Genomic DNA, 27,949 nt, shown 5'->3' on the forward strand with positions numbered 1-27,949 from the left:
TGGCTTAGCATTATGTAGGAATGCAGCTTTGCTGTCTTTAGAAAACATTTTTGTTTCTTCTGCCTATACTGTAGTTTGTTCAAATAGTGTAAATATAGTAAATACATTAATAGTGCAATCCTATAAACGTCTGATCAAAATTTAGTCTTATTGAGTTCAGTTGGAATGACTTCCCAGTTACTATTATAAAGAATTTAGCCTCTGCAAATCAGTCACTCAAAACTGCTAAGCATTTACATTTTGATAATAGCACTTTGGCTCTCGATATCAGGCAGTACAATATTATGGTACTGTGTACAGAAACTAGAATGAGGTTACCTTTTTCATTTTCACGTGACTTAAGCAGGATTTAGAAATCAGGTCTAGTGAGGTGAAAGAATAGCCTACTTATCCCTTAAGCTCATCTTTCTTAGCCCACAACATTTTACTCTACATGTAATTGGTACAGTTATGCTTAGGTTTAATATGAAGTACTTTGCCATCATTCTTTAATTGAAGTGTTACAGAATCCATGCAAATGAACACAAAGGCCATTCATAGTAACTGTTGCGGATCTGCAATTTTGCAAGCCAGGCTTCTTTTTTTTTTGGAACATGCAAATGCTTATGCTGCAACTGTTGGCTTTGCACAGCAATAAAAAAAAAAAATCCAAACACGGCCCTACAGTCTCTGAATGCAATCATGCATTCATAAAACTCATTCTGTCTGACTTAATCAAAAAGACAATGAGGAGTCTGGGTAATTAATGATACATTTATCCTTTTATTATGTCAGGAATCAGTGGGAAATAATGCTCTCTTACAGGAAAGCATTAAGTTCTACACAAACTCCTCCAGTGCTTCAAAGATAAACTATTAATTCTTGCTCTCTGGGTCACAGTGGGGGGGGGATCCCTTTCTTGGAAATAAATTATTTCTCACATGCAAGAACAAAAGATGTTATTGCTGCACACAGTACTATATACATATTTACTATAAGCTCATTAGAGTTGCACATGCACCTGTTGCATACCTGCGTACAATTCCCATATCTGTTCAAATGACCAACAAGAACTACTCGTGAATATATGCCTTCTGTCATTGACAAAGGGGCATGGAGAGAATGGAGATAAGAGGTGCTGTCCTCAGTGTTCACTTCACGTGCAGGAATCAATCTAAGATCCACCTGTGGACTTCTACATTTTGCCAACAACATCAAGCTCACAGGTAAAGTAAATGGGTCCTATAATTCCTTTATTTGTACTCATTAGATTTGTGGTGATATACATAAATTGATCCAAGATTGCCATGAAAAAGATCCATAATACATAATACAGCCATCTTCAACTATAGGTGCTCTCTTCTAGGAGTCTATCTATGGGCTGTGTGTCTTTTGGACATCCCAGAATATTCTGTCTAAAGACTCATCTACGTCTTAACCATAATATTTCCCACTCCATTTGCAACACAATGGGGCATCCAGTTTTAATGCCATCTTTCAGCACTGATTGGATCAAAATCTCCAAATGACATTAAATTCTACAGCACAGGCTTAATTGGATAAGAATGAACAATGTAGAATGCCTCCACAAAAGATGTCTCTCCTCCCACTTCAAATACAGCTTTGCCCTACAGAGGCATTTCCAAGTTGGAGAGAGATGCTGTCCACGGTACTGATTGTCGAGAAAATCCTTTATGTGTGGAGCATTATGTGGTTTCTGTATATTTTAGCACCTTTCAGTGTTAAAGCTAGGTTGTGCAAACTTCCATCAGTATGAAGTCAGACTAGAGAAGTAGGTATTAGCTTTTATTTTCAATATGCATTTCAAAGTTTTATTTCTGTTTTCCCAATACAATTCCTTCTTTAATTAAATGCTTTAACATACAATCCTAAGCAGGTCAACTCTCTGTTTTTGCATTCTACTTACCTTGGAGCTTGGAGTATCCCAGATGGCCAGTCCAAAGTAGTCTTCTTCCAAAAGATTGAGGTGATCACATACTTTCTTAAGAAGATCCTGCCCTTTGGCATGTTTCTGCACATGAAAAACAAATCTGTCATATGTGGTCACGTTTGTTTTGTGCATTCTAATGTTCACATCCACAGGGTCACTGTATACAGTATGTCTACCTTCCTTAGACATTGACTTGAACATCATTAGCCCTTAAAATGAACACTGATCACTTTTAGATTGTTTCATTAAGATGGCTCACGTGGATGCAAAGAGAAAAAGGCTCTTTTGGCAGTATATTTCCATGCTGCTCAGGAAAATGTTTAGGAAATTCCTTCCATTTTAGGAACATTACTTTAGCAAAGGCAGCTTCCCCAAACAATGGTTGCTGTGGTGATGCAAATGCAGGAGTAAAGGAAGCTTTTCCTCCCTAATTAGCCCTGCTTTTGGTTTTGAATGGTTGGTGGGAAGGGAATGAAGCACTAGTAAGTATCTCCTGCAAGTGTACACATACTTACTTGCCTTATAAAAGCAAAACAGAATTGAGGACCTAAAGGTCCCCTCGTAACATCTGTTCTGTTTGACTAGTCAGCTCTTCTCTTAGAAATAAGGTCCCCCAAATCCTATTCATATTTATTTGATATGGTGGAAAGTAAGAGGCAGGTTTGTGGTGAGCGAGTAGTTCAACTTAACCAGGTAACAGGCAGGTGAATAAACAGCCTGTTTAATCTAACCAGCAGTTCTCTAGAAGTTTGTACATGTGTGTTTGGCTAAGAGCCAAACCAATAATGTCCCCTGGAGCCCCAAACACATAAATCAGCAAAGCAACATTCTTTGTTTGCCAAGGCTTGAATTTCTATGCCCCAACAACACCTTGCCCGTAGCAAACAGACCCCATTACAAATACTCTAAATAGCTGCTTTATACTATCAGAAGATTGTCTATTCTGGACAGGAACAATTCTCCAGGATTTCAAACTGGGATCCTTTACTCAAAGACACTGGAAACTGAACATGGGACCTTATGCAAGGTTAGCATGTGTTCTACTACTGAACTATGGCTCCTTACCACATGCAGCAGCATGTCCAGTAGCTTCTACATCATTGCAGGAAGCTAAACCCCCTTCTATGCTCTGCACACAGGATGAAGATCTAAAGTTTATAAACACCACACACACATAAAGCCACTGCTGTATTAACACGGAGAAGCTCATCTTACGCAATAGTAATACCGGTAGTATCATTAGTGTTGTACATGGATGAACTGACCTAATTATACAGGATCAGTTAAGGTAACTGTTTTGCTCAAGTGGTCATGAAAACCCAACCAAGATACGTATCCGCCCTGAGATTTAACTAGGGAACCTGAGATCATATTACGGAAAAGGAAAGACTGTGATGCATCTTGACACTTGAACCCTTTCAATTGCACTCTGGAAAAATTCTATTATTATTATTAGTAGTAGTAGTAGTAGTAGTAGTAGTATTCCTGATAATGTTCTCAAATCAAGTGGGCCAAAAGTCCAAACAAAATACTGCTACTATGATCGTCTTCTAGATATTACTAAAGCAATTTATCTTAAAACTGCAAATTGTATTCTTTAAACCAGGCATCCCCAAACTTCGGCCCTCCAGATGTTTTGAACTACAACTCCCATCATCCCTGACCACTGGTCCTGTTACCTAGGGATCATGGGAGTTGTAGGCCAAAACATCTGGAGGGCCGCAGTTTGGCGATGCCTGCTTAAACTATATTAATAAATTATGATACTCTTAAAATCATTTTTATTTTTAATAATAAAAATAGATAAAGATATGCTTACATCCAGGGAACACTCAAAAATTGTGTCATCCAGCAAAATAATCTTGCAGTGCATGTTGTTTCTGGGCCTTCTGGCTGTTTTCTGAGAACCTTTTAAGTCTTTGTCTGCTTTCACCTTGGTATTCTCCTTTTTTTCGTCCACCTGCTCTGCCTGCTCTCCTTCTTCCTTAATTTCAAGATCTCTATTTTCTGGATCTTGATCTTGATCTTGATCTTGATCTTCTCTCCTATCTTCCTGAGCAGGCTGAAATTAATGGATAAGAGTTAGCACTTTTGAACAAAAAAACAAAAGTGGGTCTATTCTGAGTAGAACATAGAGAAAAAATAGAGCATGGCCACGAGGAGAAGCTCAGAAGGTTCTGCTTCCATTTTAGAATACAGTAATAGTACTTTAGTCTTTCTGTTTTAGTGGGGGGCAAGCTAGGTTCATAAGCCAGTTTTCTCTAAGCATACTGTACATGGCCGTGAATTCCAAAACTAGCAAACTACAGTTAGCACCTTGCCTCCAAGTTTTAATTTGCAACCATAGCTTAAAGGATTGGAGACAATTCCAACCACAGTTTGACAATTTATATATGTTAGAGAAAACCAAGAAATGTTTTATTAGCATACATTAGGGGAAGAAGGTGCATAAAGGTCTACAGGACATTCACAAGCCTCCAGACCATGGTTTGGAGGACTGGGCTTGTTGTTTTTCAACCCCTCAAAAGCTTTTAAATGCTTTTTATATTTTCAAAATTCATACATATAATTGGAAACTGGGAAAGAGCGTAAATGTCAAAAGTTGGTTATATAGGTAATGTTGTATACATTTTCTTTTATTAAGCCACTTTGAGATTTTTGATTAAGTGGTATATAAATCTAACAAAATAAATAATTATATAAACTAGAGCCTGCTGAAGTGCTTACCTTAATCTTTGGAAAGTATTACAATTTGCAATAGATTAAACCTCTTACCAATCATATATTAAAGGTTGTATCTAACATTGGCCATATTTAGAGTAGACCCACTGAAATTAACAAACATGACTAACGGGTTCATTAAATTCAATGGGTTTACTTCAAGTAGAACTTACCTGGATACAACTCTAAGGCTGCAGTTCTAGTCATATTTACTTATTAAAGTCATAAGTGTATGAGCAGGTTGCACATGTCAGCATGTTCTTGAATGTCTACTAATCAAGTTAGGCAGACAGAAAACTAGTTTGTGTCATATTTACCTGTGTTTCCGCACTGCTCAATGAATGAAGATCTAAAGATGGGTCAGTCCTGAGCTCAGGTTCAGGAGCTGCTATTGGGGCTTTCAGAAGAATCTCCTCATTGAGATCGAGGTCCGTCTCTTCCTGGCCTCCTTCACCAAGTTCCTTTGTTTCTGCCTCGTTACCTTCTTCCTCAGAGACCTGAGATTTGGGCCTCTTGAGGAATGATGAAAACAGGCGTGACAGGCCCCGACTTTCAGAAGTGCGCTCTTTGTTCTTGCTCTGGTCCTCTCGGGTAGGCGTGTCACCATTGGATGCTTTTAGCTTCTTCTTTGACTGATTATCCCCCTCAGGTGCTTTCTCCAAGAAAGCTTCCTGTGTTCCTGTTTCAGCAGCTACCTCCTCCTCTTTTGCCGGCTGCTGCTTAGGAGTCTCAGCCTCTGCCACTAAACTCTTTTCAGTTGTCATGGTTCTGTTGACAGAAATGTATAAGAAATTTAACTGAATAAATGCTATATGATCACAAAACCACCGCAAACTGATCACAAAGCTCCAAAGGTAACAAGGACCACTTATAGGGTGCTCCTGGTGTCCGCTTATCGAAGCTGCAATTATTAATGGGAGCAGCAATTCTTGTTGTTAGAAACTATTTTCACATACAAGTATAGCCTTGCATTCAAGTGCACATTGTTATGCTATATAAACATCTAGCTAGTTTTGTTACTTCAAGAATGTCTAGAATTATCATTCACAATTATGATCACAGGAGGAGCACAAAGGCAGATGACCAAATCTGCCAAACTGGATGCTAAATTACAATCAACAGCACATAAACTGTGTGAAATAAATAAAATGTTGTCATCTTAGAAATCAATATCAGAATGCCAGTATCAGAACTAGCCTACTGCACAGCTGGTATTTGTTGTTGTGGATCTGTTCTTGCCAAATGCTCAGGGACTCAGAGCTCTCAGAGAGCATTCACACTACCTCAAACACACTTTTGACTATACTGTATTGTCCCTCTCCTAAGACAGGACAAATGCAGTTCCACACAGAAGCGAATAACTTTTCTGGTCCAGTAGGCCAGACTCTTAACTGTCCCCATCCTTAAGGCCAAGTCTGCCAGGTGGGTAGGCCTGTCAATCACCTGTTCATCACTACTTCACTGCAAATATTCCCAAGTCATTGGTGGCACATTACAACCCTAGTTAAATTCAAATATTGGTAGAGAAGAGTTTTGGACCTCTTTATACTTTTTTCCAAAATGCAGGGGGCATCAGCATGGTGCAGGTGCACATGTGCCTACAAAGGCCTTTCCTGGCAACAACAGTCACCCCCACCCCAAAAAATAGACTTAAAACAAGAATTCTATTGCAGCAAATAGAATAGGATACAGTATGTGCCTAGTTACAGATTGTGTATATGGTCCTTTGTAAACTGCTTTGTGGTTTTTTGAAACAAGTGATACATAAATAAATTAGTTTCTAGGCCTGAAAATGTTGCCAATCTGCCCAAATGCATTGTGACTGATCAGAGAAATTTGTCCAAATTTTGGTGACCTATTTGAAAAGTGGCCACCCCTAATTTTTAACTATAGGCTGATTCAGACATAACCTGGTTCATACATAACACTGATCCAGTAAACTATGTTTTAGCAGATCAGGAGCAAAACGTTTGCTTGCACATTACAGTACTTCCTCAGCCCTCAGTTTTCCTAGTTTCTGAAACCATAACACATAATATAAAAGTCTCTTCAGCTCCTGTTATTTTGTTTACATAGATTTCTACCCTATCCTAAGGACATCCAGTGAATTTTCATAGATTTGAACCCAGACCTCCAAATCCAACAGTATATTAATTCAAAAGCTAGTGTCATGCTCTATAGAATTTCATGCAATAACATTTCTAGAGGTTAAGTGAAAAACACACTTTCGTTGCAAAATCATCTATGCCTTTGAACAATTTGACTTTATCCAGACACACTAAACAGCTGAAATCTGCCATTCTGCTTGTGCATTTCAAGAGAGCAGGGGAAGAGTGCATCTTTCACATTTCTTAAGTGAATGTTTTCTGTTAAAGGGCAGTTAGTTCATGTAATCAGTGACACAATGTTTAGCATGGCTGCTGAGAAAGATAAGAGTCACATTTGAATTATAAACACTTATCATTTATATAGTGCATGTTAGGTTCCCGGGACTTCCCACACATTATCTCAGTAATCTTCACAACAACATGGACCCCACGGGACCCAGCGGGACTTGCTTCTGAGTAGACAACTAGAGCACTGTGCTGTAAGTTACTCCTAACGAAACAAGGGCAAGGGAACATAAAGCCAGCATGCATTATAGTTTAAACTTAAATGTGGATATTTTTCATTCAATTTCTATGTAAGAAACACATCTGAGATGGGACATTTCCTCCTAAATTAAATTGCAAACCGCTGGAAGCGATTAGGGGATCTAAGCAATGCTTATGCTTTGGTCGATGGAACCGCTGGGCTAAGCTGGCTCGAGAAATGTAATTTCAGTACATCAGGCATGTTGAAGAGGTTGATTGTAATTGCCCGGTTGATCGCGGGGGTATCTTAGATCTCTCCCAAAAAAGCTCAACAACTTAGCCCCCCCCCCCCCGAAAAAGCTCAACAACTCTTGACAATGACAATGGGTAGATCACAGCTGTTCTTTTTATACTGTGAGTAGATCACAGTCCCTTGGGAGTTGGACATGCCTGCAGTACATGATACCCTTTACCCTGTACAATCTATACTCATCACTTGATATCATTGAGTGGAGCACTGACTGTGGCTCTCCTTTGGGCTAAAATAACAACTTATGTCAATGAAGAATTGTGTTCTAGAGACAACTTCATGGAACTCCATACCACAGGAAGTTATAAACAGGCACCATTCCTACTGAGTTTCAGACACCTGGTATCTATCCTGGCTTTCTCTGTTAGATGAAGAACTTGAACCTACAGCTCTAATTCTGCTTCTCAGATGTTTTCTTTTTGAGATTCTAAATTCTTGAGGTTTTACATTTTGTAGGTTTAATTTATATTTTACATTTTATTGCTGTAAGCTACTTTGAGACCTTTATGGTGAAAAGCAGGGTATAAAATTTTAAAGAAATATAATGCCAGTTTTCTGAAATTGGAAAATCGCCATTTGCAGTATTCACCATATAATAAAACAGGTTTCCAACTCAAGTGCAAGTTCAGAGTCCATTCCTTACACCAGTAAAAATTATCCAGCCATCCCCAACTACTCTAGTAGCCAATATTCGTTTTCAAATGGTATAAATTTAAAGTCTCCTGACCATACACCTCTGAAGAAAAGTGCTTGGAAAAATAAATAATGCTGTTTCTTATTTATAATTACACCAGATAGCGCAATGAGAGCTAACAAGGGCTGATGAAAGTATATGAACAAACATTTTCCCACAGCCTGCTGCCCTCCCGATATTTGGAGCTAAAATTCCCATCAGCGAATGGCCAGGGATGATATCAGTTGCAGTTCAGCATGGAGAAACCTGCAAATAATCATATCATCATCATACTGGGCTCCCTGCTATTTAGCTTGTGTGATGGAACTCCATCCTAACTGCAACCAGGGAAACTCCTTTCCTTACTAGTTTTAAACAGGCCTTTAAACCTCACTTTTTATTGAAATGATTTTACCTGTCATATGCTGGATAAGCTAGATGGCCACTTTGTTGTCTTGCTGGTCTGTATATTTTTAAGGATGCAAAATTGATACTTGAAATGTTGTGGTAGGTTTTTTATGCGTATTTTATAGATTTAATAGAATCATGAATTGGAGAGTTGGAAAGGGCCCAAAGGGTAATCTAGTCCAACCCCCTGCAATGCAGGACACTTTTACCCAATGTGAGACTCAAATCCATGACACCTAGATTAAAAGTCTCATGCTCTAATGACCAAGCAATCTAAGAGGCAGAGCCTGCTTGCTTGAGTGTCTATTTTATTTGTATACCACGTTAGGAGGTGACTACCTGAAAAGCAGCGTAGAAATATTTGAAATGAAGTGAAATAGGTGTTTCCATTCAGCCCTATCATTAGAAAGAGTGAGGGGACACAGGCAGCAGATGCTGGGGGTGCGGGGCAGCATTGGCAGACACAAGGCTGTTCCTCCTGAGCCTCCTGGTTCCCTTTCGCTGGAAGATGTTTGTAGGCTGTGTTGCCTGTCACACATCGCTATGCTAGTCTGCTGCCCAAAGGTGTCATACACAATACTACGCTGCTGCCAGTACTGAAATAAGATTCAGCTGCTATTCTAGTCTGTCTGAACTTAGAGTGGTAGGGGAAATCTTGTCCTTTGCCTCTGTAAGCAAAATGTCTTGGACTGGTCCTACCATTCAGCAATGTGAGGACAGAGAGAAACAGAACTATACTTTGGGCTGATTGCCAAAACAACCTGCTTTGTTTCTGAATTCTATCCAATCAACTGGAGGGGAAACAAACAAAAACATCATGCTTTAGAAATCTTTCCAATCTACCACTCATGGCTTTGAAGTGGGGAATGAGGTATTAGTTTATGTGCAACTGCAGCCCTAATTGCTATTTCTACAAAGTAAGCAAGACACACCCTTTAAAAAGCCATTTCCAGTTTTAAAAAGTAAACTTGGAACAAAGATTGTTGAGGGACTGTTTATACTGGCCTGTTGTATTCACAGGATATACAAATTCATAGCTGGGGTTTGTTTAGATAAATGAATGTCTCCAAGTCTTCCTGGGAATAACAATACTTTTTACAGGGAAGCCCTAGTACAGGGGTAGGCAACCTAAGGCCCGTGTGCCGGATGCGGCCCAATCGCCTTCTCAATCCGGCCCGCGGACGGTCCGGGAATCAGTGTGTTTTTACATGAGTAGAATGTGTCCTTTTATTTAAAATGGGTCCTTTTATTTAAAATCTCTGGGTTATTTGTGGGGCACAGGAATTTGTTCACCCCCCCCAAAAAAAAAAAATACAGTCCGGCCCACCACATGCTCTGAGGGACAGTGGAACAGGCCACGGCTGAAAAAGGTTGCTGACCCCTGCCCTAGTAGCATCAGCCAAATAAGCTTAGCAGGAAAAACAAAAGGATGCAGAGATGGGCACATACAAGCAGTTCCTTTTCCTTTTATCTCCTTTGCTCCTTCATTGTGTTCTTATTCTGTTTATAGACCCCCTAAATATGATCACCTGGAGTCTTTATTCTCTCTCCTTTCAAATGAAACTTGGCAGTCTTAGCAGGATGTAAAACAAAGCACCTTTTAATTTTAAAAACATAATTATTTTTAAAATAATTAACAGTGCTTTTTTATTAAAAAAAGATCTAAATAAACAATGAGATGGAGCCAAACATGCCCTTCTGCTCATAGAAAGCTCTTCTGCTTATGGAAAAGTTTTATAGCTAACACTAGTGCCTTGTGTGAGAAAAGTTAAACTAAATCCATTCTGCTTGTGCAATTTCCTGCACAAGCAGAAACATGAGATCTGTTACAGAACCTATTATAGCACTACACAAATTCTTAAGCATTTGCAAAACATGCCAGTGGCTATATTCCTTCCATTCATGGCTTTTTGTATCCAACCCTATAATCTGTCTCTAATATTCTGTTTACCACTTTGAGAGCCTTTGAGTCATAAAGCAGTATACAAATATATCATAATGTAGCATAACATAACATCCTGAAAAGGTTGTAGTTGTAATATGGAAAAAACAAAAAGACTCATTACATTTTCACATTCAGATTGTTTATATGTTGATAAATGTGAGGCACAATCAAGCCAACTTCAGCACTTTTAGGTCTCACTGATTTCAAACAGTGAAGTCACATATTTCACATACAGTGGAACCTCGGTTTATGAACACCTCGGTTTACAAATTTTCGGTTTTCGAACGCCGCGGACCCATCTGGAATGGATTAATTCACTTTCCATTACTTTCAATGGGAGAGTTTGCTTCAGTTTATGAACGCTTCAGTTTATGAACAGACTTCCGGAACCAATTACACCCATGCTTCGGGTTAAGTACGCTTCAGGTTGAGTACTCTGCGGACCCGTCTGGAACGGATTAATCCACTTTCCATTACTTTCAATGGGAAAGTTCGGTTCAGTTTATGAACGCTTCAGTTTAAGTACTCCGCGGACCGTCTGGAACAGATCAATCCACTTTCCATTACTTTCAATGCGAAAGTTCGCTTCAGTTTATGAACGCTTCAGTTTATGAACAGACTTCCGGAACCAATTGTGTTCATAAACCGAGGTACCACTGTATTTAACTAAACCTTCTCTCTAGAACATCATGAAGCAGCAGCTTTGGACAAGATTTAGATTCATACCAACATTCAATTGTCTATTCAGCCATGAATTTACTGGAAAGCCACTTTCCGTTTCAGTTCCTCATTTGTAATCTAGTACCTCATAATGTCACTGGAGGATGAGTGGTAGGGCTTGATAATCTCACCTGCTCCTCTTGCCAGCCTCAGATGGCAAGATGAGTCTGGAGCCAGAGCTACAGAAGCAGGCTGTACTCTGAGCTTGGATAACCTATCAGGCACAGAAGCAGAGGAGGCTCAGAGCTAAAGGAGGGAGGTGGAAGCTTGCACCAACAACTGTGGGGCACCTCCAAGCTCAGAGCACCAGTTGGGTCCAGAGGCAACTCAAGCTTCTCTGCCTGCCTGCACCACCTCTGAGCTAGTTCCCGAACATTTTGGCTTCTGAACGCTGCAAACCCGGAAGTGACTGTTCCAGTTTGCGAACACTTTTTGGAAGTTGAATACCCGACGGTGCGTCTGCGGTTTCCAATTGGCTGCAGAAGCTTCCTGCAGCCAATCAGAAGTTTCTGAACATTTTGGAAGTCGAACGGACTTCCGGAACGGATTTTTTATTTTTTATTATTTATTTCCTGCTTCTGGTTTTATTTGTAACTGAAGTCAGTATGTTGTTGTAAGTAAGCTGTTTTAATTTTATTGTTTAATCTTGTTTTAGATTGTTTCTTTTTCCAACCTTAGACTTTCAGGACTTTACATTTAGCAAAATAAATAATATTGTCTTTATTTATTTTAATGTTGTTTTCTTTTTATTGTGTGTATCTGGAAGACATATCATTTTGAAGAGAAGAATATAAATCTGTTAAAAAATAAATGAATATTTGTTAGTATATTTGCTAGCATTGACAGTATGATAGAAAGGGGGGGGCACGTACACATTCTCAGATACGGTGAAACCATTGACAAAATTGATGGACAGTCTTTTGGGCACAGGATCAGTCATAAGTGTGTAAGCCCAGAAGCCATACCTCATTCAGCAGCAGCTAAAAGATTACTCACTTACAAATAAGGAACAAGCCCTATGAATCAATACCATTTATGTTTGACCTGCTGTGTAGGCAAGATATGTGTAGGCACTGCTAAAATATTCCAGATTTAGATGTACCACAAACTCTAAAGCTTTACGCTATAAAAGTTACAGTATGTTTCACCACTTCTATCCGAAAGCAAAACACAACCACTTGGTTATTCAGTTCCATGAGGCTGTAGGCAGAGTTTCTACAATTTTTGTAAACAGCACAAACAAAATTGATGGAACACAAAAATTGAGGGAACACATCTGGAAGGTAATTTACATTCCAAATCATACTCAATTTTTCAAAGCACAGTATTTGTGACTGTGATGGAAAAATTGGCACAACCCCCATAACCCAAGGTTTTAAGTTACTGGATGCTTTATACCTCGTTTCCATGTGGATTAGATTGCTAAGTGGTTTTTTGTTGTTGTTTTTAAGCAACCTCTCTTAAAATGTCTTCAAAAAGTGCACATTTAAATTTGCAACCAACTAATCTGCAGTATGTAAAATTTAATTTTAGTTAAAATTTAATTAAAATTCTCAGCAAACATAACTTACCTATACAATACAAACTGATATGGATGGTTGCTGCAGCAAAAACCAAAAAAAGCTACTCTTGATTATATTTGTGTCCGATATTTACTGACAGATCATTTCAATAGCACCTTAGAGACCAACTAAGTTTGTCATTGGTATGAGCTTTCGTGTGCACGAAAGCTCATACCAATGACAAACTTAGTTGGTCTCTAAGGTGCTACTGGAAGGAATTTTTCTATTTTATTGTTATTTTGTTTCGACAGCAGACCAACATGGCTACCTACCTGTGACAGATTATTGTTATGCATTGTATTATTAAAAGAAAACGGACTCAAGACATAGGAAAAGAAAGATATACAGATTATAATGTAAATAAAATTTCTTCTTGGGAAACACGTAATACACATCCATTTCATGTTGGTGGGAAACATATTATGTCTCCATTCCAATCTTTCAGCTACCAAGAATAACCAATGGTGCTTGTGGTAGTACATATACTGAACACTTCTTTTGTTCCCCAATTATGGTAGACTCTACAAAGTATTAGAAACTGAGATACGAAAGCTAGGAGCTAAATGACACCTTAAACCTAGGTTATGGGCACAAGAACAGAATGTCTAGGCACACTTTTTTATAACAAGAATACAAAGGTCAAAATGAATAATACTATGTTCATTTTTCACATGGTCTAGTCCTTCCCCTGCCCACCCCACTAATATTCTAAGAAGGTCTCTTCTCTAGTCTTCAGGGAGTGGCTGGAAGTGGAGAGGCAGAAAAAGGTCCTCCTTTCCTTCCACTCTGCAAATCTGAAATCTTAGGTGCAGTACTGTGCCCAGAGCTCAGAAACTGCTTACGCTAATGAAATTCCCTGTCGTAAATGTGCCTAGAACAATGGGAGTTTCAAACGCTAACTCTGCAACCAGCCCATGGAGATGCAATACTATTGGCAGGAGTCTCTGGTTTTCCTGTATACTTAAAGAAGTATATCAAATTTGTGACCTAGTGTGTCACAAATAAATCACTGTCAGCACAGCTACGCATCAGCATGAAAGCTATTTCCTTTGGAATAGGGACAGGCAGAAGACTATGCAATAGTTATGCACATAATGTATACATATGTGTAAAATAAGTAAGGGGCATTGTCTTTTTTTACATCTACTGTATATTCCTGCATATAAGACTACTTTTTAACCCAGGAAAATCTTCTCAAAAGTCAGGGGTCGTCTTATACGCCGGGTGGTATTTCTTATACAGCGAGTATATCCCAAAATCTTTATTTTTAACTGGAAAAGTTGGGGGTCATCTTATACGCCCAGTCGTCTTATACGCTGGAATATATGGTATATCCTTCTTTTCCTACAAGAAGCTTAAGAAAATGTACATTATTCTGGCCCTATGTTTTATCCCCACAACCCCATGAGGTTAGTTAGGCTGAGAGAGAGTGATGGCTGAAGGTGAGCTTCATGGCTGAGTAGGGCTATGAACTTGGGCTTCCCCAATCTGCTCAACGCTCCACCTATTAAAGGAACAGGAACCTGTGGCCATCCAAATGTCGCTGAACTACGACTCCCATCATCTGTGACCATTGGCTGGCTGAGACTGATGGGAGTTGCAAGTTCAGCAACTTTTACAGACTCACAGGTTCCCCACCTCTGCACAAGAGAATAGGTTGTTGTTATCTACCTAGGATATTTAAATTCTCTCCTCAAGCCAGTTATCTCAACATGCAACAAGGAACAAATATCTCATTGTGTGATTTTTAAAAACATCCAGCAATAAGTGTTTATGTATTATGAGCTTGTTTTGTGTTATATTATATTGGATAAAACACTTAAAGCAGTCAAAATCATATTCTCTTGTTTCTGATGTATATGGTGACTTTAATCACCCTAAGAAGCTATTAGCTGTTTAACATTGCCATTATTATCTAACAACCCTTTCAACTGAGTAGTTAAGCATATCTATGATGGAAAAAGTACTTCTGATAGCACTCTGTGATCCTGCCAAAGCCCTGGTCTTGCTGTGGAATGACAAGATGCTGAGTGCAACCAATACAATTGCTCTGAAGCACCCTCTCCAATACAGAAAAAAAATGTTTTTAGTCCTATGATATACTGGGGATCTGCATTCTATGAAACCAGCTAGAAGACAGCAGGAAAACAGGTGACAAAAGTCATGCTGTGAAGCGGGCTGAACGTGAATTATGCCTATTTGATGGTGAAAGCAGCAAAAAGGACATATTTTGCTACCTCTATCACATCCTCAATGAATCATCCAGCAGAGCTCTTCAGGTCCATGAATTGTTGACATGTGTATCAGTGGACAGTGTCCAGGGCACCTCAGAGACCTGCTGCAATTTGCTTGCTAGCTACTCTGAAGACAAATTTGTCTACCTCCATAGCAAACTTGACACCACAATTGAAACAGCTCCAATTAAGCAATTCTGCTACCAAGCAGAGTTCAAAATGCATGTACATGCAAGGCCCTAATACAGCTTGTTATCAGGTTACTTGAGAAACCACGTTACCCCCTTACAAACTCAGTACATTCTGCCAGAGTCTCTCCTTGAAGTCCCTAAAATATCAGACACCTGCTGTACAGCAACTTAGAACAGGGTTTTCTGTGGGGCTGCCTGTGTTTCGAGATGTGTTTTGAGATTCGTGTTCAGATGCTCACTATTTGTAGGTCCAGTTTTTGGAAACAGTTGAAGAATTTAGGGGGAAAGTAGTCCACATTTCAATTAAAAATAATTTTCAAAGTTCATATCAAGAATAAAAACAAGAATATCCAACAACAAACAAAAAAGGATAGATGGCATTAATGTAGGGAAAATTAAAGGACCAACAATAATACCTGAAATCAACAAAGACCATTTTTGTTGACTTGTGGTGTGTAAATTGATGTATTCAGCGATTTGTCATTCAGTCCTCAACTCACATTTACATTATCAATGTAATGCCTCAATTCAGAATAGGTTATAATTTACTCAGACTAATCTGTAAATTTCCATGTTCAATTTGAACTTCTGAAGTCTGGTCCCCTTTCATTCATTAGTCAAACCACACAGTCCTCCCCACCTCACCTTATTAATGGGCTTATTTTCCCTTTGTTCTTGCCATTAATATTGGATTTCCCTCTTCCTTTTGTCCAGAACTTCTTTTCCAATAGATATCCAGCTGATAAAGATTTCCCCAATGTATCCCTGGTCCCAACCAGCTGCCCGATTAAGCTTTTGTTTCATTTTGTATTAAAAACACTCAACTGGGAAATACCTAATATCCCTGATTCCATTTAGGAGAACCTCCAACGCAGATGTTGATAGGAAGACAGCAGGGGGGCATATGCTATGAAAACCTGGGCCAGTTTTAAAGCAATCTTTTGATTTCCCCCTTCTCTCTGTTGTGCTAAATACAGGCTTCTTTTAGAACTCTCAGACACAGGACAATCATTCTGCAATTTTCAGATTTCATTTTCAAAGACAGCCTGTGTGTGTGTGTTTACTTAGAAGCAAATCCCACTGTGTCCAGTAAGGTTTACTCCCAAATAACTGTACAGCCTTATTGCAGCTTAAATGATTCCCAAGATGCTAATTCAAACAGGAAACTTTACATTAAGTAAGAGACAAAGCCATCACAACATAGCTAATGTCAAAAACAAAGTAGAAAAGAAGGAGGTATACAATGGAAACACTGAGGGGCAAGATTCACAATAGCGTAAGCATGCATCTGTTCGCACCACAGAGGTTCTCCTCTCCCCTGTACCCCCAAAATCTACTTCAGGAGTCAGGGAATTCTCCAGAGCAGAATGGAAGGGTGCAAGGATTAGAGTGGGGAAAAGAAAAACAAAAGGTTTCACTTGTGCAAGCAGATTTGCATTGCAGAAATGAGCAAACATCACTGAATGTCATCCACTATGGCCAAGTTCAGATATCATTTTCCATATTTTGATGGAACTATTAGGAATAATCAATGTTCCCAGATTTAAGATACTGTTTCATGTTAAATGTCTTAGGTTTCAACCCACTCAATTAAATTCAGGACAAAACTGACTGATTTTAGCTGATCTTGTTTACCTTCCGTAGGGCAAAACTAGACATTATATGGAAGACCAGTGTAAAATTCACATTACTTTACTTCATTCTGTTTTATGATTGGCAACCAAAGAAGGTCAGAGAAGTGTTGAAGGGGATTTTTTTTTTTCTGATCACAGTCAGTCCCCCAACCTGCTTTTCTACCTGCAGAGAAAAAGATACCATCTTTCTCGCACTGCAATGGAAAAGCAATTGAGAGGCAATTTTGTCTGGAAAAAGCAACCCCCAACCATTTCACTGTTTGTGAGATCAAATTTATAGCCTCCCACAAATGTTTTGGGGTTTTTTTCTGTTAATGAGTCAGGAAATTTTATATGACTTTACTTCACAAAATTCCCAATAATAAGTCATTTGCTTCATGTCCTCAATGCACTTTTTAAAAAACTGCTGTACATCTTGTATGTTGCTAGAGATGCATAACAAAGTCCATTATTTGGAAATATCTTTCTTAAGAGTTCTACAGAATTCTTCACCAGGCTGTTAGAAACTCAGATATATAAGCTAGGCACCAAATGGTGCCTTAAATATATGTTACGTCACCACAACAGAATATCTATTTGCCATGGGGTTGAACTAGATAACCCTCACAGTATCTTCCAATGCTATGATTCTATGATCTCAACTGCACTGCTTGTCTGTAGCTTGCTCTTACAACAATTCACTTGTCCCAGTATGCTGGAAGCAGAAACAAACAGAAATGGAAATGCTATTAACAACGGACTAAGGCAAACTCCAGGACGCAGGTGGCGCTATCAGATCAGGTCGGTGGTTCGAATCCCTGCAACGGGGTGAGCTCCCGTTGCTCAGTCCTAGCTCCTGCCATCCTAGCAGTTCGAAAGCACATCAAAGTGCAAGTAGATAAATAGGTACCGCTACAGCAGAAAGGTAAATGGTGTTTCCGTGTGCTGCTCTGGTTTGCCAGAAGCGGCTTTGTCATGCTGGCCACATGACCTGGAAGCTGTACGCCGGCTGCCTCGGCCAATAACGCGAGATGAGCACCACAACCCCAGAGTCGGTCACGACTGGACCTAATGGTCAGGGGTCCCTTTACCTTTTTAAGGCAAACTCCATGTAGTAAAACATGCCTGGCACCTGGGGAATTTCAAACAATGGTCTTGATGTTATGATGAAGAGTTTTGAAGAATTTGAAAGCTTACTCACTATTTTCTGACATTCTATTTGGACCTAATAGGTAATGCCTCACAATGGATTCTGCAATACGTCCTAATCAACACAGCTTCCTTTGATTTTATCTAAGACTCTAAGTCTAAGCAAACAACACATTAGCCTCCAAACAAGTATTCATCTTCAATTTGCACCCAGTAAGTTACATCCAGATCCAAAATAATTCTGATTGTTAAAGGCCTAATTCCAGACATATTACCTATTAGCTTCAGCATGTAGGTGTAGCTTACAGCAGAACCAACAAGACAATTTTGTAAAAATCCACATTCAGAGTATAAAGGAATAAAAAGCCACACAAATCCGCTTTTCTGCAAACACTGTTGATATCATTGTTAGAGTTAAAACCATAGTGATGAAGCCCCTTTAAACAAATCCAGCATAAAAATGCAGCGCGGGACCAAAAAGCTGGCTATGATCATACTCTGTGCTAGCCAGAAAATGCCTGGTTTCTGCTGATGTAATCAAAACCTTCTTAAAGCCATCCCTTCTGTATTTCCTCAAAGCAAATTAAAACAATTTTATTTGGTATACTATCATAAGAAGTAAGGGATCAGAAGCACTTTCATGAAAAACCCACTTTTTTAAAGTAAACAATTATATCTGATTAGAATATTAGTGAAGTAGGTATATTTATTATGTGCTGGGTGATTATAGCATAGATGACCATCACAAACCTATCAATTGTTCATAAGATAAGCAGTAATCAAAGTAATTACTTGCTCTTTCACATTGTGAACTTAAATAGCAGTAAGGAGCTATCCGGCAAGCTGCATTAAGTAAGGCTGCAATCCTGAAGTGTAAATCCCACCAAATTTAGTAGGTCAAGCTGCAAGACTCACAACCTGATCCTATGTTTACTCAGCAGTAAGTTCAATGGAGTTTGTTCCCTGGTAAACATACATATGATGGCAGCCTTGTTTTTATCAGCTTTTTACTAGATAAGAAATAGAGAAAAGCAGACTTGATGCTACAAGTCCTATGCAATATTTGAACAAAGCTGATTTCAGAAACACATGCCTAGCTTTGGCTCACAATACATCATGGCTGAGATCCAAACAGCTACCTGAGATGAACCCTATGAGTTGTCTGCCCAGTAGTTCCCCAGTACTTTTTCTTCTTTCAACACCAGACCTACAATTTTTTCTCCAAAGTTTGTAGTATCAGACTGAAGTAACAGAATGAAGCCAAACACTGGTTTTAGTTTTATATATCTGTCATTTGACCAGAGAAAAGCACAAGATAGGGGGGGGGGGGAAAGTTAGTATTATCAATAGTTTTAACATTTACAGTGCATTTCTATACATGCCTATGTAGAAAGAAGACCCATTTCATTCAACAGCTCCTACTCCCAGGAAAACTTGTATAGACTTGCAGCCTTACTACAGCAGACTGCAGTCTTCATGTAGCAGAATGATGCAAGAAAACAGGATGTAAAAAATACACTTTACCTTCGTAACACTGTACATGGAACACACCCATTTCTGGTGAAGCAGCAGTTACTCGCAGGAGGAGCATGTTACCAATACAGTGGAACCTCGGTTTATGAACACCTCGGTTTATGAATTTTCGGTTTATGAACGCCGCGGACCCATCTGGAACGGATTAATTCATTTTCCATTACTTTCAATGGGAAAGTTTGCTTCAGTTTATGAACGCTTCAGTTTATGAACAGACTTCCGGAACCAATTACACCCATGCTTCAGTTTATGAACGCTTCAGTTTAAGTACTCCGCGGACCCGTCTGGAACGGATTAATTCACTTTCCATTACTTTCAATGGGAAAGTTTGCTTCAGTTTATGAACACTTACTCCGCGGACCGTCTGGAACGGATTAATTCACTTTCCATTACTTTCAATGGGAAAGTTCGCTTCAGTTTATGAACGCTTCACTTTATGAACAGACTTCCGGAACCAATTGTGTTCATAAACCGAGGTACCACTGTATAAAGATTTGCTACTGCATAATAAGCAACAGGAGAAATCACTCCCAGAAAGGGACATGGGGCAATATTAGCAGGGAAAGGGCATTTCAGTGAACAATTGCATTCACCTTGCTATCACTTGGACTACTAAGGATGACTTATATTGCCACCAAATTTCTATATGAAAATCACTTCCATGTGCAAATATACACCACTGAGAGCAAGATTACACAAATATGGAAAATCTTCACACACTAGGACCTACAGGGATATGACTTTAATGTAGACAGATGAATGAATTGGAATAAAGGTGCCAGAGCATACAAAGTTATCCAGTGCATTCCTCAGAGGGTTGAAATAAATGTCTTTCCGCAATCCCAAATGTATTATGACAGAGGTGTGAAGTCTCAGGCGGCGGGTGTGTGTGTGTGGATCCAACCCTCCAGGCTTCTCCATCCAACCTTCAGGAGCCAGGCTGGAATGTTCCTTAACTATGATAATACTTCTTGTTTGCCTTGATGGAGGTGGGATATATTTGTGTGTGCACAGAAACTTCAAACTTTTGTGTGACTGGATGTAACTTAATATACAAAAGGCAAAGAGTTACTGTACATCCTACCTACTTTTCCCTCTGGCAAATGTCAGTGCTCCCTCTCAAAGGTTTCCCATGCAAGACTGCAGGCCTTGAGCTGAGAAAGGTTCCTCACTTCTGTACAGTATAAGAATCATAGAATCATAGAGTTGGAAGAGACCACAAGGGCCATCCAGTTCTGGGCACCACAGTTCAAGAAGGATACTGACAAGCTGGAACGTGTCCAGAAGAGGGCAACCAAAATGGTCAAAGGCCTGGAAACGTTCCAGCTTGTCAGTATCCTTCTTGAACTGTGATTTTTAATATTAGACATACTAAGTTAATATCAATCATTTCAATGGGTCTACCATGAGTAAAACTTAGAATACTATATCCTGCATCTCTTAAGATGGAATTTTAAAAAGTCATCATAGAATCATAGTACTGTAGAGTTGGAAGGGACTCTGACAGTCATCTAGTCCAACCCCTGCAATGCAGGAACTGCTGCTAAAGAATCCCTGACAGATGCCCATTCAACCTCTGGTTAAAATCAAAACTTAAAAGCTGTATTTATTCTCATTCATTGCTGTAACATATATAAATCAAAATTATTCCCTCAAAAAAATTGATTCATTCTATTAAAACAAATAAGATAGAAAGTCAAGTAATGAGGTCAATGCAGAATTCTAATCCTCACTGAGAGACAGGTACAACAAGGAAATCCATAACAGAAGTTGAGATGAAATACCATTCGCAGTCATTAATTAGAGCAAATCCACATCTTTTATTAAAATACCATTAACCCTAAGATTTTCTCTTTGGGTCAATATTTTGTAAGTCTGCATAGGGTTGCTGCTATGTCAGTACTTGTGCCAGTGTAAATAACAGGCATCCTGTGGCTTGTACTTTGGACTGCCACCCTTCTGTAAGGGTTCCACTTGTCCCACATCTGTTATGACTTAGGAAACTTTCACATTCCAACATATTGTCAGGAAAACAGACACAAGTGAAATAAACTCCCCATTTTCCCCTGCAAGTGTTGACATGCTTAATTGATGCTTTAAGTTAAAACTTCTTTCCACAATGGAAACAATTAGATATTGGTAACATGCATTTTCTGTGAGTTTTAACTGTTTGTGGTGCCTCACCAGAAATGAATTCAAACCAGTTTTGGATTATTTATCGACCAGCCCTAGATATCATAGTCAATGATATTGAAAGTCAATGAGAAATTGAAGAGAATCAGCAGGGTCACACTCACACTATTTCTCTCCCTACACAGCTCATCAAGCAGGGTGATCACAGTATATAGTTTTACTGTCCTGAGGTGGTGGGCCAACATAAAATTGACAACTTGCAACACTGCATTGAGTGAGCCTGAGCATATCCAATTTTTGCTTTCCACAGCAGACCTTAGGAAGAGGTTATAAAACACTAAACTAAATAAAAAAAGCATAGCTTTTTTAGAAACAAATTCCATTCCACTCAATGGCACACTGCACAGTAATGTGTTCAGAATAGAAATGCCAGATTCAAGATTATTGCTCTCCGAGTCTGTCATGGTCACTGCAAATGAGGATGCAGAGGAGAAAATTACACACCAGTGAATATAACACAAACTTTTCAGATGATTTGTGTTATGTGTAAAAAAAATTCCCCTGGCCTGCTATATTTTAAGTTTATTTCCTCGGTTTTTATTTCCTCTGCTTTAAGTTTTGGTTACCAGATTTTTTTCAAGGAATCGGGGGACACATTAAAAAAAAAATTAATGCTTTATTTTAGGAAAGGTTGCCCAGCGTTATTGACCTTTTTTTACGGGGGAAAGCCCAAAATTGTTGGGAGCGCACCTCGACACAAGGCAGGCAGAGAAGCCCATCTACAAACACACAAACGCCAAAAAAGAGAGAGAGAGAGATGGGGGGGAGAGAGAGATTGAGTAAAGGTGCTTGCTGGTCTTGGGAAAACACGCATTAAAGCACACACACAAGGCACTGGTTTCTCATAACCGGGAGACCGCTGAAGGGCGAGTGCAGTCTCTATGGAGATTTAACTGGCGGCGGTGGTGTCTTATTACCAGAGGTGGACAAACAGCGGCTCTGTGTGAGTTTGGGGCGAGTGTTGATCAAGGAAGCAAGCCACAAAGAAGCTCTCTGGCTCGTGCCTTGGTTTAAATAGCACCCCCCCCCCGGCCAGTGGATTGGCTGGCTGGAACTTTGACGTGGCCAGGGCCTTCAGTGCTGCTCGCTGCCATGGCGCCTGCCATGTTGCCTCACCGGAAGTCCCCAGGTATAAATCCGGGGACATTAATTGAAATCCTGAGACATTCCGGGGACAGATTTTGTCCGGGGACAGATTGGTGAATCCAGGGACATCTGGTAACCCTACTTTAAGCAATAAAACATTTCTACTTTGCAAGAAGAGTTAACTCGCAAACCATAAAGAACACTACAGACCTAAATACTTTCAGAAAAATTATACTTTGAACACTAATTTCCAAAAGGTAAAATAAGATCTATTTTGCAGAAGCAAAAACACGTGTGACCATATTAGCAGAAATAATATAAGCAAAGAGACAGGAGACCATATCAGTAAAGCACACAGGGAAAATGTGTGACTGATATGAATGAAACTGATAATATTGAACCATGTAAGACCTGTATCATTAAAAAGAGGCTAAGGAGCAGTGTTAGAAACTGATATATGAAAGCTAGGAGTTAAATGGCACCTTAAATCTAGGTTATGGGTGCAACAACAAAATGTCAAGGCACACTTTTTATAACAAGAATACAAAGCTGAAAATGAGTGAAACGCACCTAAAATCTTATGTTCATTTTTCACATGGTCTAGTCTTTCCCCTGCCCACCCCACTAATATTTTTATGAAGTCTCTTCTCCAGTCTTCAGAGAGTAGCTGGAAGTGGGGAGACAGAAAAAAAGTCCTTTCCTTCCACTCTGCAGTTTTAATCTGAAATCTTAGGTGCAAAACTGCGCCCAGAGCTCAGAAACTGCTTGTGCTAAGGAAATTCCCTGTTGCAAATAGTGCCTAGAACAATGGGAGTTTCGAACACTGCTAAGGTGTAAACCTTACACAAATCCGGAGTGGAGTCCCTAAAACGGTTGGATGGTGCCAGTGTTCAAAATGAGCCAAGCACATTTTGCACCTGGCTACTGACCACATGTGACCAAGCAAAGATGCCTGGGGGTCAGCTGTCTATATAATAAGCCCATCAAAAGTAGTAGCCTGCCCTGAATTTTTTGCATTTGCCTTCATGTAATTCCTTCTAGCCCATGGCTACCAGACTACTGCTTAAAAAAAAGGCTGGTTTCTATCCCATCCCAACCCTTCTGAATGCAAGTTTAAACTTGACAGTCTCAGATTTTCCAGTAAATGGTAGAGTGCAGCCTGCTCATACACTTTTAAGAACAGAAGTTTAGGTTTGTCCTATGAATACCAAACACAACAAGGCTGCCTATGTGGATGTTACTATCATGGGGATTTACTGTGCCGTAGGCAGAGTCACTTAAGGGGAAAAACTTCGCTCCTTCACCTCCTCACGTGAGCAAAATTTGGCTAAGCAGTGGTGCCACTGCACTATAAATGCCAATAGGACATCCATGGTAGACTTACAACTTTCTCTTAAAAACAACTTGCACAACTGTGATTCCATGCACTAGTAACTGAGCACAGATTATACAGTAAAATAAGAAGGAATTAAACGTATGCAAATCAGCAGCAAATAATTTCTAGGGTAACTCTTTTCCTACTATATCAATAACACAAATGTCATCACATGCTCATCATTGGAAAGTTTGGCTGCTGCTTGAGTTAGAAAAACTAAGATGGAACCTACAGCCAAATCATGTATACCGTACCTTAAAACCAGTATTTTCTGCTTCTTGTGACACAGGCAACCTAATAAAAGATTGTCCTTGCATTCATAAGAATCAATTCACATGCTGAACCTACAAGAAGCCCTTTCAATTAATGTCAGCAATATCACATTGCTCTGATTTCCCAACAACAGATGGGGGAAACTATCCATCATGACATGTGGGAGGGCAAGTACAAAACTTCACAAGATGAAAGAGATGCACATTTACCAGCACCAGATGCTTTCCCTATGAACACACAAATGAAGATAGATACACTAATGATATGGTCTTCTATCTCAGCCCAATTTTTTTTTTAAGTTGCCTATCAAAACAAATAAAACACACTTCCTAGACAGTGTATTTGTGGTCAGGCGCGCGCTTGTCAAATGACAGATAAAATGATTATAATACAGTTACAGATTTCACAAAGCCCTGCTTATGAGAATCCCAAAATTTTACTAATGCTTCTTCCTACTCCCAGAACTAGCAAAACCTACCCAAAAAAACTAAACAGCTCCTTTAAATGAGAACTAGAACAGCATGAGTTAATATCTGGAAGTTTAATGTGGAACTACTGCTCACAAGATTAAACAGGACAAGCATTAACAACTAATATTATTATCTGGATTAACTACAAGCCATGAACATTCCAATCTAATCCATTTGATAAACAAAGCGAAATCTGTCTGCACTTCAGTGTACTACTCTCTGAAAAGTTTTATAATCTCATCCCCTACTACAACAGTGGTTTCCAAACTGTCATATTTCAGGGATTCTTTTCCACGCTGGCTTATCTGCCAAGGAACCCCTTTATTCTGTGAAACAACTATGTTGCAAAAGATTTGGGATATGAGCAGATTCTAGCACACACATTCACTTTATGCAGGACACTGGCCAGACAAGTTGAGACTCACCACTACTCCTCATGAACCAAGTGTGTGACCTAAAACATACCCAATACAGTACTTATCTCACTGAAGAACTCAAATAGACTTACTGTACATAACAGTTTGAAAATCTTAAACCAACAATAAATACACAGTGGGTTGTAGCCATTACTAATCCTATTCAGAGTACACCCATTAAAATTACTGGGCATGACTATGTTAGGTCCATTAATTTCAACAGATGTACTCTATGTAGAACTTAGCTCAATAGAAAATGTGAACAAATGCACACTTATTTTATTGTATTGTATTGTTTATGTTTGCACAGGGACATGGGTGGCGCTGTGGGTTAAACCACTGAGCCTAGGGCTTGCTGATCAGAAGGTCAGCGGTTCAAATCCCCACAGCAGGGTGAGCTCCCGTTGCTCAGTCCCAGCTCCTGCCAATCTAGCAGTTTGAAAGCACGTCAAGGTGCAAGTAGATAAATAGATACCGCTCCGGCGGAAAGGTAAACAGTGTTTCCGTGCAGCTGCTCTGGTTCGCCAGAAGCGGCTTAGTCATGCTGGCCACATGACCCGGAAGCTGTACGCCAGCTCCCTCGGCCAGTAAAGCGAGATGAGCGTCGCAACCCCAGAGTCGTCTGCGACTGGACCTAACAGTCAGGGGTCCCTTTACCTTTACCTATGTTTGCACGTTGTTGGAAAAATTAAACAAAAACATTTCTTTTTTAAAAAAACTTAATTGGGTTAGATGGGGTGGTGGTGATTTCATGTTATTTTGAAAAATCAATGAAATATATTTAAAAGACACTTCATTGGGTGTCTAACTTACAAGCTACTTAAAAGGCAGATTCTCCTATGCGAATCTGTCCATTCCCTAAGGTCAATTTATATAACTTTCTTTTGCGTTCAAGTGATAGCAATGCATGAAGGGGTCTCTTATGTGACAGCAGAACTCATTGCCTCAATAACTTAAAGAGTAAAGATAAACTATTTTTCCACTGAAGACTTTTCACTTTCAGCAAGCTTTAACTCTGTATTTGATTATGTTAAGTATTATTTATTAGACAGTTTCTTAAGATTTGTCTTATGCTTTTTGTAGTTGTTACTTATTTTATTGTTTTAATGATGTAATTTAATGTTTTAATTCTATTGGATTTTGTAAGTAATATTGAGCACCTCTCTAAGGAGAAGAGAAGTAGGATAAAATGTTTAATAGATGTGATGTCAATCAAAGTGCATACGACAAATTGCTAAAAGGAAATCTGCTTATTCTGTGTTTTACAAACAAGTACATACCGTAATTTGGAAGAAATGTTTGTGACAATACTGAAAGTACTACATCCATTCTCAAACAGGAAGATTATCCGTGTATAGTTACATATACTCTCCACTGAACTATAGCCATTTTAGACTACTGCTTTTTTAATGTTGGTGTGGTGTCGTAGAAGTAATGAAATTCCAGCAGGGCAGATCAAAATGGCAAAATTCAATGCCACATTCAATGTCACATTCATTTATTGCAAGTAAGACTGAAGATCACTTCACCCTGTTACACAGAGCAGCAAACAGAAAACATCAAGCGACAAAGCAACAAAAACATAGTATCAAACAATACTTGAATACTGTACAAGGGGTTTAAAACTGTGAACAAGTAAGTTATCTTGCTGATGGTTCGAAAACTATAGGAGTCGTTTTCCATTACACAATAAGCCACAATTACAGTTCATGAGAGAATTTATCTGACAACTACCTTCCATAACTAAGCCTTTGAAAATGCACTTGCAGTTTGCGGGATAGGGGGATTTTTCAAATGAGATAAATTCACATGCGACTACAATCAATGATCATCTGCATAATAACTATATATTTTAGCTTATATCTAACAAGAGTCCTATAGCCATGCTGGTATGTTTTTATCGCATAAAAGTTTAAACTTCATAGCTGAGCACTTTTTAAATAAGACATTTCAACAAGCATGAATGTTGTTTTGAATGATTGGATTATCCATGACAAATAGGCACACATGATTTAAAGTTTGACATCATAAGGGATAAAGTTGTCCTCAGCAATGCCAGGTGGCCTACTGGGCACTGCTGCTCAGATTAGATAGTGAACTTCTATCGTCCAATATCACTAAGCACTCCTCAAGCTGTTCATACAGAAAACCTAACTATTTACAACCCACCACAATAGTCATTTCTGGGTGCATAACTCCATCAGATCAACAGGGATTTGGTAGAAAGCATGCTGTGCGAAGTTTGGCTACATACAATCCTCCGGACTGGGAAAATGATTAAACTGAGATTGAAGTGTAAAGCAGTAGCCACGTCACCAAGAACTGACGTGACAGCTCAGCCCTTGTGCACATTGCCCCAATGTCTATTTTCAGCCATTCAAAATTTAGTGTACATTATAAATTATTTGAAGTTTTCAAGCATCTTCATCCATCAGTCTCAACCCCCAAAATCTACTATCAGTCACCTCAGCCTGCTTAGTAGTTAGATCAGTCAAAGATTGAATGTAGAAAATCTAGTGCCTTAGCAAGAAAACCAACACTTCATGACCCCATTGGTTTACTCAATGAAGCAGT

At 39.2% G+C, this 27,949-nt stretch overlaps 1 protein-coding gene across 15 annotated transcripts in view; it reads right to left on the reverse strand.

The window, feature by feature from the left end:
* The window catches only part of EPB41 (erythrocyte membrane protein band 4.1), a 138,471-nt gene that overhangs the window by 64,304 nt on the left and 46,218 nt on the right, over nt 1–27,949 (reverse strand). For all 15 annotated transcript variants that reach the window (XM_060275742.1, XM_060275743.1, XM_060275740.1 and 12 more), the window contains 3 exons: nt 4,969–5,419; nt 3,750–3,992; nt 1,907–2,011 (listed from right to left, as the gene is read on the reverse strand). In XM_060275742.1, the coding sequence (XP_060131725.1) occupies nt 1,907–2,011; nt 3,750–3,992; nt 4,969–5,419 (799 nt within the window). The remainder of the gene's footprint in view (nt 1–1,906; nt 2,012–3,749; nt 3,993–4,968; nt 5,420–27,949) is intronic.

The sequence above is a fragment of the Zootoca vivipara genome, chromosome 6, assembly GCF_963506605.1.
Source record: "Zootoca vivipara chromosome 6, rZooViv1.1, whole genome shotgun sequence".
Taxonomy (NCBI): domain Eukaryota; kingdom Metazoa; phylum Chordata; class Lepidosauria; order Squamata; family Lacertidae; genus Zootoca; species Zootoca vivipara.